The following is a 13,198-nucleotide window of genomic DNA, read 5'->3' on the forward strand; positions in this document are numbered from 1 at the left end:
TCACCGAGGATCAAACTATGAACCTCTTGCTTAGCAAGCAGCACACTAATCAACCAAGCCACACTTTCTCCTTAAAACAAGTGTGTGAGGTCACTGAGGATCAAACTATGGACCTCTTGCTTAGCAGGCAGAACACTAACCAACCAAGCCACACTTGCTCCTTAAGCAAGTGTGTGAGGACACTGAAAATCTAACAACGAACTTATGAAAGAATAGACCTCGTCGGCTTGGCGTAATGTTTTCCCATTTCAGACCACGTGTCATTGTCTTAAGAATGAGATTCTTTGTTTGAGCTGTATTCATATTCATGTGTCTTCTCATGTGCTACCGAGAACAAACCTTAAACAAAGAAATGATACTCTAGGGAATGACATGTGGTCTGAAATGGGAAAACAGAGCTGAAGAGGTCTATTAGCACTCTCTGTGCACGGACTTTCTCAAAACAAGAAAGACAAACAACAAAACAAACAAACAACAAATGACGAAATTTCCCACAAGAGCTTTCATTTTATTAAATCTTATACACCCAAACATACATGCTTTTAAATCTTACGCTATTTTAGCAGAACTTCATTTCGAGTGGCCACATTTGTAAAGATCAAACCAAACAAGTGGGAAGCAATTGTCTTCATTTTGGATCGCTTTGATTTTCAACAAAAAAAAAAAAAAAAGATTAAGAATCTGCACTACTTTTGTGAGATTAACATATTGATTTGAATTCATATAATCTGTTTTAAGCCGTATATGTCTAACAGAATACATTGCAAAGCAAAGCTGCCAAGTTTTATGGCCAAAAATCGAATTTAATGACGTCTTTCAACTCGGTAATGTCTTGGATTTGATTCGTGGTCTCGCAACACATTTGAGTAGAGTTTGTCTGGTCTTTGGTCTAAATATTGGCTGAAATAAATAAATAAAATTACTTATTCGAAGGGTTTTTCCTGGTTCTCCTCCGATAAACGATACGCAACTCAGTAAATTAGCTAATTTAAAAGTTGTTTAAGGGTTCGATAAAAAATGGCTGCGGTTGAAACCATATTATGCCGGACTCACTCTCGACTCATCAAGTTCTACCCTTGTTAAGCTAAACACCTGCACAAATTTGACCACCCAAAATGAAATCAAAATGCACTTTGATCATGAGATATTTAGCCTTTGAGAAATACTTGCTCTGGCTTTAGTATAGTTTTATCTTAGCTTACATGTAATCTTATTTATAATCTTTTAGACTTTCCAAGTTAACATCTGCGAGTTTTCTTGCATTCTTTTTGGCAAAACTTTTTACGACTTTCGAACCTCCGCGCAGAGGTTTTCATCTTGCTAACCCAGAAATTTTTGTTGTTCAGCAAGGCTTTTATACTCTTCAGGTTGTTAGAATCGAGAACCTTCTTGATGTATTCGGAATTCTTTCGTTTCTGTGGACTGGCATATGAAAGGGCGCCATCAATGTAGAGATCCATGATAAGATCTTTCTGGAACTGGCTCATTTTGTCAAGCTTAAGCTTGCAGTAAGTCGACAGATATTTCTTGCCTTTTTTCACTTTCTCGGCGTAATATATTTTGAACAGCCTTTTCTGTTGTTGCTTGGTTATTCTGAACTTGCCCAACCGGTATTTCTGAAAGAAATCAAAGATGTTTGTCATTGTAGACTGGTAATGAGATTCATTCAGCTGATTGATACTAAGCAATAGAATACTCTCTGGTTGATAGCACATGACGGGCAGGGTTTGCCTGTCATTGTAGGCTGGTGATAAGATTCATGAGATTCATTCACCTGTTTGATGCCAAGCAATTGAATATCCTCTAAAGGAGAGCAGATGACGGGTAATATTTATCCATACCTTAAAACAGGCAATAGCCTTTTTTCCCTTCAAACCAGCAGCTCTTGAAATAATCATGGCATAACGTCTTGGAAATCTAGCCCGTCTCAGATCTCTGAATACTTGCTTCCTAGTACGTCCTCCAAGCTCGTATCCGCGCCCAACTATAATACCCTTTTTACCGCCATAACGACACCTTCGGCTGAACTTCGCGCTCTTTGGGTCATCGCTACCGTCTTCCTGGAATGTGAGTTGACCTTGGCCTTCAGGCACGTAGAGGTCAAGATCCTCTGAACGAATATAGTTTAATAGTAATAAGGCCCCGTCCACACGTATCCGGAATTTTTGTATCCGCAATTTTTCTTTTTTTTTTTTTTTTTTTTGCGGATACTGGTTGCGTCCACACGTGTCCGCAAATGTTTGTATCCGTATCCGCAAATTTTACGAAAACGGACACGTGTGGACGGTGAAAACGATTCGAATACGCTGCGTGTGGACGCAAATATTTTCGTATCCGCAAAAAATAATTTGGGTATACGTATACGGATACGTGTGGACGGGGCCTAAATTATGCGTTCGGTGTGTGTGGCGGGAATCGAACCCACGTCTTCGGTATTCTAGTCCGATGTGTTAACCACTACACTACGAGGACCAACCACGCTGGTAGCGCAGCCAGAATATGAAATGTAGGGTACTCGTGAGGATCCCAGAGCGATATTTTTTCTCTATAGATAAGTCGAACACCGTGGAGTCTAGATTTGAGTTTAGTTTATTTTGCGCAGCACGAATAGCTCATAATTGTATGATGCTATATACCATGCTTTAAGTACAATAAGCCATGCTTTAAATGCAAAATACCATGCCTAGAGGTAAGATTTATGCAATATACCATGATGCAATTATATAATATTCTTTAAGTACAATAAGCCATGCTTTAAATGCAAGATACCATGCTTAGAGGTAAGATTAATGCAATATACCATGATGCAGTTATATAATATACTTTAACTACAATAAACCATGCTTTAAATGCATTATACCATATTTTAAGTGCAGTGAATACGATGTGCCATGCTTTAAATACAATATATACCCTTTTTAACTACAAATCCCATTTTCTAAATGCAATATTTCCAACTTTAAATGAAAAATATAATGCTTTAAATGCAATATACCATGCCTGAAGGCAATATACCCTGCTGTTTTAAATGCAATAACATAATATACTCTAATTCAATGCAATATACCATGCTTTAAATGCAATATATCATGCTAAATAATCAGATTATAACGCAATTTACCATGCTCATGAAAATAACATAAAAAAACGTTTGCCATTAAACTTAAAACCCACCCAAGAGAAATAAAACCTATTACGCATGTTCTCATACGATTTCCGAGCCCATCCCACACGGTTTACAGCCTCATCTCTCAAGGGAAATAAAGTTAAGTGAACTCACTCTTTTCGCACCGCCTTCCAAGAAAACCTTCTCGGCATTTACAGATGAATCCCTTCGTACGATCACAACATGTGCCTCCATGCAGACACGGACTTGTGGAACAATCCTTGATGACTGCAAAGAAAATGATGAGTAATGATTAACGATGTACAAAGTAGTGCAGTTTTCGTATGACTGTGACAAGTTCACGACACGAACACGGCCATGACACGGCAAGGGATACGCCAGACCAATCACATTGCACGAGAATTTACTCTCCATCCAATCAAATACCCGGAACACGGCATAAACACGGCGCGGACACGGGTCACGCCAAGATCACGGCACTTTTAGACCAATCATATTGCGCGTGAAAAAAATCAGCCAATTAAAATTCTAGAAAGTATCACGGTCACGCCACGTCACGCTTACGGCACTATTGTCTTTCGAGTACTATGAAAATCACCGGACTGTGGAATAGATTTCCTCGGCTCTGGAGCGCTCGAGCGTAATGTTGTCTCATTTCAGACCACGTGTCATTCTCTTGAGAATAAGATCCTTTGTTAGAGTTGTATCCACATTCATGTGTCTTCTCATGTACAACCGTTAAACAAAGAAATGATACTCTAGGGAATGACACGTGGTCTTGAGAATAAGATTCTTTGTTTGAGTTGTATCCATATTCATGTGTCTTTTCATGTGCAACCGTTAAACAAAGAAATGATACTCTAGGGAATGACACATGGTCTTGAGAATAAGATTCTTTGTTTGAGTTGTATCCATATTCATGTGTCTTCTCATGTGCAACTGTTAAACAAAGAAATGATACTCTAGGGAATGACACATGGTCTTGAGAATAAGATTCTTTGTTTGAGTTGTATCCATATTCATGTGTCTTCTCATGTGCAACTGTTAAACAAAGAAATGATACTCCAGGGAATGACACATGGTCTTGAGAATAAGATTCTTTGTTTGAGTTGTATCCATATTCATGTGACTTCTCATGTGCAACTGTTAAACAAAGAAATGATACTCAAGGGAATGACACGTGGTCTTGAGAATAAGATTCTTTGTTTGAGTTGTATCCATATTCATGTGTCTTTTCATGTGCAACTGTTAAACAAAGAAATGATACTCCAGGGAATGACACGTGGTCTTGAGAATAAGATTCTTTGTTTGAGTTGTATCCATATTCATGTGTCTTCTCATGTGCAACCGAGCGCAAACCTTAAACAAAAAAATGATACTCTAGGGAATGACACATGGTCTGAAATGGGACAACATTACGTCAGAGCCGAAGAGGTCTATAGACAATGTGCACGAGCAAAAACCTCTATCATAAAGCATGATAGGAAACCGAGGAAAATTACTCTGCTGTTTTCGTCTGTTGAAATACTTACAGTTCCATAAAAGATGTCGAAGGAAAAAATTTGTGGGAGGGATTTTAAGAGGAGCTGAAAAAGCGTGAGTACTCCGCACAATAACCTGCCTCGATGAGCCTTTGTGTTTAATGTAAATTATCAAATCCTCTTTGAGTAATATTCGACTGTTATTTAAAAAGATATTCCATTTTATTTCGAAACGACGGGAAGCATCGGTTGCGTATGCATTAAGCGTTCGAAAATGCGCCCTTCACCTCCCTCAGACTATCAGTGCTCCTTATTTGAGTATTTTTAAAAAGGTAAAGCAACTCATAACAGAAAGAAGTCGAAACAGACGTGGTGATCCTGAGGATCAAACTGGGATCTTACATGTAAAATAGTCATTCAGCGCGCGAGAAATTTGTAAGTTATTTAACTATTGGCTATTTTTTATCATCAATAAGAGGACAGACAGATAAAGCTGACGTCAACGAGCGCGCGCTCTTTCCGTTGGTTGTTTTGATCACTAAAGATGAGAAGTTTTTATCGTTTTTGTTATTGTAAAAAACAAATAGACATCAGTTTTTTCAGTGTCTGTCCTCTTATTGACGATAAATTGCGTCATCACATTGTCAAAGTAGTGTGGATCCACGAGGCGTAGCCAAGTGGAGAAAACTGATGTCTATTTGTAAAAACCTCTTGCTCCGAAGGCGGCACACTATTAAACTGAACTACGATTCTCCTACAATATGCTTATACAAGCGTTATCAATAGCTTACCCCGTCCACACCGTGGTCCGGAAAATCCCTTTCGACAGATACAAGCCCAGGATCCATTTTCTTCTACGCATGTTCCTCCATTGCGGCAGATGTTTTTCACAGAACAACCTCCTCGCTCTTAAAAAGACGAGAGAGAGAGAAAAAAAAACACTTTTAAAATAACTTCATGAACAAGCAGGCATACCTAACTAGGGTGAATGAAAGAAACAAGGAGGACGTGTGAAGAAACCTGACAGTAATCGAAGCGAGACGAACGGTGAGCTTGCAATAATAGATACCTCTTTTAACACGTGGAACAATACTCCAGTTTCGAGTTCCAAATTACCGCTGTGTTTCTTGATTACAGACTCGTTTACTCAGGGTTAGCCTCGTATCAGTGTCTAATTACTCACAAATACCAACGGTAAAGTAAAGAATACACAACACAACACAATACGAACACTTTGAAACTTGACGGACCTTGACTGGAACACGTGAATATTCTTCACAAAATCGAGGCTAAGCCTGAGTAAATGAGTCTGTAATCAAGAAACACAGCGGTAATTTGGAACTCGAAAAGGGTCTATTGTTCACATGTCTCTATTATGAAAGCTCACCGTTCGTCTCGCTTCTATACAAAGGTACGGCTACCTCTGAAGAGGTACAGAAAACTTTGAAGGGAACTATTCTTACAAAAATGGCAAAAAGAAGTTATTTTTAGCTTTTTGATCCTGTTTTCATTTGTGTGCGCTGATAGTGTCAAATCGCAGCTGAGTTGCTTTGACGTTAAAGGATTTGTTAGCTTACTTTCTTCACAGTTGGTTCCTTTGTATGCACGTGGGCAGACGCAAACATAGTAGCCAATACGATCAACACATTTGGCGCCATTCTGACAGGGATTACTTCCACACTCGTCGATATCTTAAACAAAATAATAAAAAAAGGATCTCAAACAAAGAATCTTATTCTCAAGACCACGGGTCATTCCCTAGAATATGCTTTCTTTGTTCAACAGTTGTACATGAGAAAACACATGAATATGGATACAACTCAAACAAAGAATCTTATTCTCAAGACCATGTGTCATTCCCTAGAGTATCATTTCTTTGTTTAATTGTTGCACATGAGAAAACACATAAATATGGATACAACTCAAACAAAGAATCTTATTCTCAAGACTATGTGTCATTCCCTAGAGTATCATTTCTTTGTTTAACAGTTGTACATGAGAAGACACATGAATATGGATACGTACAACTCAATCAAAAAAATCTATTCTCAAGAGAATGACACATGGTCTAAAATAGGGAAAACGCTAGTCCTGGGAAACTATTCTACTATATGCTTCCAAAATGTCTGTTATCATTGATATCATATTTTACTAGTATGCATTCTTACTTATTTGACAGTTTTTCCCTGCAAATCCCTTTGGGCAAATGCACCGATAGCTTCTCTTGTATGCTTTACAGACGCCTTTGTTCTGACAAGGCTTAGATGAGCACGTTGTTTGGCCTATAAAAAACTAAGAGCATTTAGTATGGGATTGGGGGTTTAGTGGTTTACCGCTCGCCCTCTCACCGCCCGGCTCAGACTGGATCGTGAGTTGAGTTTGTTTGATGTGTTGTACTCTCTCTTGCCACGAGAGTTTTTCTCCAGGTTCTCTGGTTTTCCTCCCTCCATAAAAATCAACATGTGAGTTGAGTTTGTTTGATGTGTTCTTCTCTCCCTTGCCACGAGAGTTTTTCTCCAGGTTCTCTGGTTTTCCTCCCTCCATAAAAATCAACATGTGAGTTGAGTTTGTTTGATGTGTTCTTCTCTCCCTTGCCACGAGGGTTTTTCTCCAGGTTCTCTGGTTTTCCTCCCTCCATAAAAATCAACATGTGAGTTGAGTGTTGTATGTTGTAAATATAGAATGTAGTGGTACTACGTATATACATCACTCAACTCACATGCTGATTTTTACGGAGGGAGGAAACCAGAGAACTCATAGAAAACACTTGTGGCAAGGGAGAGAATAGCACATTAACTCAACTCACCTATGATCCAGTCTGAGCCGGAGCTCGAACCAAGACCATCCATACCACCGTTAGCAAGCACATAAAGGTTAAACCTTGCGAAATATAGATTTAGGAACTGGGGGATTTAGAAAACTTACGTATTTTGCAGACTTCGGTTGAATCTGGGAATTTGCAGGTGTAGCCATTGACCTGATCAAAGCAGATAGCTCCACGTTTGCACGGATTTCTAGCACATTCGTTGATATCTAAAACAAGAATGAAGTTGACAAGGAGTTACCTCTATACAGTTTAATGAGTGTTTTGGAAAAAAAAAATTCCAATGTTTAGGTGTTAAGAGAATTTTTTTTTCAATGATGAGCAATAATGGCAAAAAGCGCCAAAAACTAGACTTTCGTAGAGTTTTGATCCCAATTTTCGCTTCGGGTTAACATTCAAAGCCTTTTTTAAACAGTTAGAAAATGATGTACTATCATAAAATGCCTGTTTGAAGCGATATTTTCAATTGTACAAAGATGTTTTGTTGCATTTGTGTTAGAATGTTGCTTTGTCAGGCCTTTTTTAAAGAAAATATATGGGAAATAAGCAAATGAAGGCCCAAACCTCATTTTTGAATAATATCAAGGGTGCCTCTTGATATTACTGAAATTATTTGGCGTGCAAAGTTCCATACAAGTGTTCTGGGTAACCTCTGGGTCACTGGGAGTAACCAACTGAAGGTAACTGCCAAATTAAGTACACCTGCTCCTTAAGAAAATTATTTTTGGGAGTTTGAGTTGAATTTCTATGACTGATTACCTGTTTCGCAACGCTTTCCTTTGAAGCCAGCAGGACAGATGCATCTTTGATATGGGCCTCTACCACAGCAAACGCCTTCATTTAGACAAGGGTTTTTGATGCAGTTGAAACCTCCTATAAATCATATAGTTGTATGTATATAAATAATTAATCAAAAGAAAGAAATACTTACTAATAACGATAACCAAAAAGAAAATATAAATATAAATAAATAAATAAAAAACAAAAAAAGTTAAAAAAGTGAGAAAAACGTACTTGAAAATCCTCCCATTCCTTGGATTCTATGGCGGCCTTTACCATATTTACTTCCTTTGCCCTTGGAAGATTTGGAACCCTTACGTCCTCCATACTTGAATTTCCCTTTGCCCTTGGAAGATTTGGAACCCTTACGTCCTCCATACTTGAGTTTCCATTTGCCCTTTGACGATTTGGACCCCTTACGTCCTCCATACTTGAATTTCCCTTTGCCCTTGGAAGATTTGGATCCTTTACGTCCTCCGTACTTGAGTCTCCATTTGCCCTTAGAAGATTTGGATCCTTTACGTCCTCCGTACTTGAGTCTCCATTTGCCCTTGGAAGATTTGGATCCTTTACGTCCTCCGTACTTGAGTCTCCATTTGCCCTTGGAAGATTTGGATCCTTTACGTCCTCCATACTTGAGTTTCCCTTTGCCCTTGGAAGATTTGGATCCTTTACGTCCGTACACTTTAGAAAAAATTAAAATAGCAATATTATTGTTCCAGAAAATATTAGATTGCTCACAAAGGACTCATTAATTGAAGTCAGTTAAATCTCCATACCTCGTTTTCCTTCGTTTACACTCTCATCTTTAAAATGCAAAAGATAAAAATTAAAAAAAATTTAAATGGAAAAATGGAAAAAGGAAAAAACAAAAGAAAAAATGGATAAAAAGACAGATAGACAACTGAGCCAACCGCTTGACGAATAAATTGATAATATTTGAAAAAAAAAAAAAAAAAATTTGAATAGATATTTTCTCTCACCAAATGGTACTAACACTTGATCTTCCTCCGCTGCATCTGTCAGAAGGAAATAAATATTGATCATTTCCCGTACATATGCTACACAGGTTTCGAATTGAAGACCACAGACACATTTGCAAACATATTTGAAAAAAAATTTTTTTGAAAAGATATTTTCTCTCACCAAATGGTACTAACACTTGATCTTCCTCCGCTGCATCTGTCAGAAGGAAATAAATATTGATTATTTCCCGTACATATGCTACACAGGTTTCGCATTGAAGACCACAGACACATTTGCAAACATATTTGAAAAAAAAATTTTTTGAAAAGATATTTTCTCTCACCAAATGGTACTACCACTTGATCGTCCTTCACTGCATCAGTCAGAAGGGAATAAATATTGATTATTTCCCGTATATGCTACACAGGTTTCGCATTGAAGACCACAGACTCACTTGCACACATTTAGCCTCCCTCGTTCATACAATCAAATGTAAGTCCATGGGATTTTAAAACATTATATATTGTTATAAAATAACTGTTATGAATGTCGCGTTCTGATTGGCTTGGAGCGCATGCTTTATGAGAGCACACAGCATGTGTGCGCACTTTCAGTTGCGTCATTCCTATCTAAAATAACGGTTATTGTAATTTGTATTTCATAAAATAAATAAAAGACTTGCTTGCTGTGCTGCGTGCCGTTATAAAGCACTTGGGGATTGGCAGAACACTCGAGAAGTGTCGAGAAGCACTCCGCTACGCGTCGTGCTTCTCCTAACACTTCCCTCGTGTTCTGCCAACTCCCGCGTGCTTTATGACTGCACACAGCACGCGCGCGCGTTTTCTATTTCTTCAAAAAAAAAAAAAAAAAAAAAAAAAATACTGAAAGGCACGCATGCGCAAACGTTTTTCTCTCATCGCTTCATTATCCCTAACTAGCATGAAGTCTAAACGCTTTATGAATATTTATGACAACGAAAACTAACCTGCAATATCGTTGACATCATCAGCATAGGCTGAAAATAGAGAAATTAAAGAAAAATAATTTTAACATAAATTTGATTTTCAAATAATTTAGTTTGTTTGTTTTGGGTTGTTTTGATGTTCCTGATATTTGTTGTTGTTGTTATTTTTCATCTTTTCAGCTGCTTTTGTTTTGCGGTTTGCTTTTTGTTTGTTTAATTTTTCAGTTTAAAAATTTATTATTTCGTGTTATTTTTGAGAGCATTCATAACCACCTCTCCTTTAGGCGCTTTACCTTGATCATGAATGTTTTAGGATTTAGAATGATCAATCTGCCAATTTTTTCAACGCAAAAGACCTTTCTAGTTATTCGTATGAGTTACCACAAGTCCAGATTGGACATGATGTGTTCATACATTTACTCTAAGTTATCGCGTCCAACATCGACTAGGAACGTACGTACCACTGTTTTATGCTCAATCATTGAGACAAATTTGGGAATGGTCTTCTACAGTTTAAGACCAAAAATGTTGGCCAAAACATTTTACTTTTTTTTAGCGTAACGATGAAAAAACGACGATACACTATATAAAAATTCTCGACATTGTTTTTGCCAGTTTAGAAGCACAGAAGTGAACCAAAAAGCAACTCTGATGTACGAAACCGAGTCCGGGAATCGAGATAGGGTTGCATTGATGAGAGGCGAATGCTCTCGCTTCACGTCACTCCTCACGTATTAAAATATAGGTCTAATCTAAACTGTTTTCGAAGGGAAAAAACGAAGAGTTGCAATTGGCCAATATCATTCTATCATTTCTCACGAACTAACAGATAGATCTAATCCACTTACCTGTAAATGCCAATAAGGCAAATATCATGAGAGATAGTTTCCACATCTTTATTCTGTGAAAAAAAAAACACGACTACCTTTATGAACTTTCTTAAAGTTATTTTCTTCATAAAGTTTTTTTTTAAAACAAGATACATCTATTCAACAGAAATGGTATTTTTCCCCTGTGTCTTGATATTTTTTTTACTACGTTTGCAAAAATTAATTATATTAAGTTCAGAAATTAATTTAGTATATTTTCAATGGTTAGTGATTCTATCAAAGAGTAGAAACAACTTTGACTTTTTTAAATATTTCAAGCGTACTAAGTTACTTTAAAGTTTTGGATTTTTATTTCAAAATTATATTTTTTAATGATAAATGTTGTTAAAAAGGTAAAAAAAAAACAAAAACAAAACAAAACAAAACGTTGAATGGTTCCGAAATTTCTCTTATCTCAAACTCTCGCCCTAAAGTGAAGCATTGAGTTCAATATACCGAATGATCAAAATAAATGTTTTCCAAACTATAGATGATTCAAAGTAAGCACTTTTAGAAAAGGGACGAAGAGCTGAAAGTGTTAACGGTTGGAATGTCCTAGCTGTAAAATCTTTTAAATATATATAACAATGTTATTCAACTACAATGAAAACGTGAGCGCATCCCTTATACATTTATACAAATATTTTTGTCACTTTTTTTAAATTAAAGAGGTTTTAGTTCTAACTAGTTCCACTACACTTACCTTTATTAACCTCGACTTCTCAGCAGAAGTCGTTCCTAGAAAACTTTGTTCAAGTGAACAAGCCTCCTAACTTAATGGCTATTGACATGACATAGAAAGCCCTAGTTACCAAGGGGATAATAAACTATATCGTTACCATAGTGATATATTCACCTCAGCAATAGATATTAAAGAGGCTAATGGCAAAAAGAGGCAATCAGATAATGAGTTGTCACCATGACAACATTAATTTCATCACAACGCTAACTTTTGCACTGAAGTGATTGCCTAATCTTGAAAAATCCGTGAAAATGTTTTTGAATCACGAGTTTTTTCAGTGCAACAGCATTAACCAAAGCCACCAAAAGAATTATAACAAAATAACAAAATGGTGACAAATTCTGGAGTTTAAAGCTGTTTCTTGTTCCACTCCTGTTCAAACACACACACACACATACGTATAAAGCAAAATATATATTAATTAAGGGGAAATGTGAAAAGAATTTGTACAGAATCAATCGTGATTGGCAAATTTTTCTGGGTGGCGCTAAAGCCAATTCAATGCTGATTTCAAATTTAAGAGGAAGAAAAAGATATCCCCCAAAAATATTACGTCCAAATGTTTTGACATTTTTCAAGGAAGCCAGGATAAATTCAACAAATTAAATGTAATTCTCACTTCTTCACTATTATTTTTCTCTAAATTCCTTGTTGTTAAATTACAGGATGTCAGGCCATGTTATAATTTAATTTTTATTTAAAGAAAAATTAAACTAAAAATATTGAAATTTTGAAAGTTATGAAACTCAAATTGACTCATCAACCTTTGAAAATAATTTTATATTTTCCTTAGCTTTCGACCGACACGGTCATCCTCAGAGGAACTAAAATACGTTACAATATTAACAAAACCTACGCGATCAAACGTTGTACATATGCGCGAGCAAAAGAATCGCTCGCACAAACCTGAAAGCACGAGCATTGAACACAAAAGATTTATGTAATTTGCTGGCAGAATTCTGCCACTGTCTCTATCAGTTGAAAGTTGTTTTTTAAGATAAAAAATAGTTTATCAGCAAAGTTGGAACCATGACTCGTTTATTTTTAAATATAATTTTAGTCGAAATCAATTACTAAAAATATTCCAAAAGACATATTAAAAAGAAATTTTCTAGTGTTTATCTCACCGCTTGACGATAAATTCCTAGATTTCACTTTTTGAAACAGCAGCAAATCTTTTAAATTAGTTATGATGACTTTTATTGTCTATTAAATCTTAACGAGCTGCTCATAGAGAATTTTCTGGTCTATAAATCATCACACGCATGAGTTACGTGAATGTTTCTAGTATATTAGAATGGTGTTCATTAATGAGCAATGAAGCGCAACTGGTTGCTTAGTGAGATGAAGTCAGGTTTATGATTATTGTGGAAAATGACAGTTTGCCATCACGATTTTGCTTTCTTTTTTTAAAAAATCATGAACTCACACACACAAAAAAAGAC

General features: G+C 36.6%; 1 protein-coding gene across 2 annotated transcripts; it reads right to left on the reverse strand.

Annotated features, from left to right (window-relative positions):
* Positions 1–487: 487 nt before the first annotated feature.
* Positions 488–11,791, reverse strand: LOC116301285 (uncharacterized). Of its 2 annotated transcripts, XM_031710322.2 has the most exons (15): positions 11,715–11,791; positions 10,991–11,043; positions 10,164–10,193; positions 9,359–9,394; positions 9,196–9,231; positions 8,992–9,018; positions 8,447–8,896; positions 8,192–8,305; positions 7,534–7,641; positions 6,777–6,890; positions 6,186–6,299; positions 5,400–5,516; positions 3,281–3,394; positions 1,842–2,110; positions 488–1,616 (listed from the first exon to the last, which is right to left on the reverse strand). In XM_031710322.2, exons 2-15 carry the CDS (start codon positions 11,034–11,036, stop codon positions 1,239–1,241), a joined length of 1,953 nt encoding a protein of 650 aa, XP_031566182.2. In that variant the 5' UTR covers positions 11,037–11,043; positions 11,715–11,791; the 3' UTR covers positions 488–1,238. The 2 variants fall into 2 exon arrangements, with proteins under 2 accessions (XP_031566182.2, XP_088883208.1); XM_089027082.1 differs by lacking the exon at positions 9,359–9,394.
* Between the last annotated feature and the right edge of the window lie 1,407 nt (positions 11,792–13,198).

This window comes from Actinia tenebrosa, unplaced genomic scaffold, assembly GCF_029948245.1.
Source record: "Actinia tenebrosa isolate PJP-AT-01 unplaced genomic scaffold, QUT_ActTen_1.0 PGA_scaffold10__47_contigs__length_13832649, whole genome shotgun sequence".
Taxonomy (NCBI): domain Eukaryota; kingdom Metazoa; phylum Cnidaria; class Anthozoa; order Actiniaria; family Actiniidae; genus Actinia; species Actinia tenebrosa.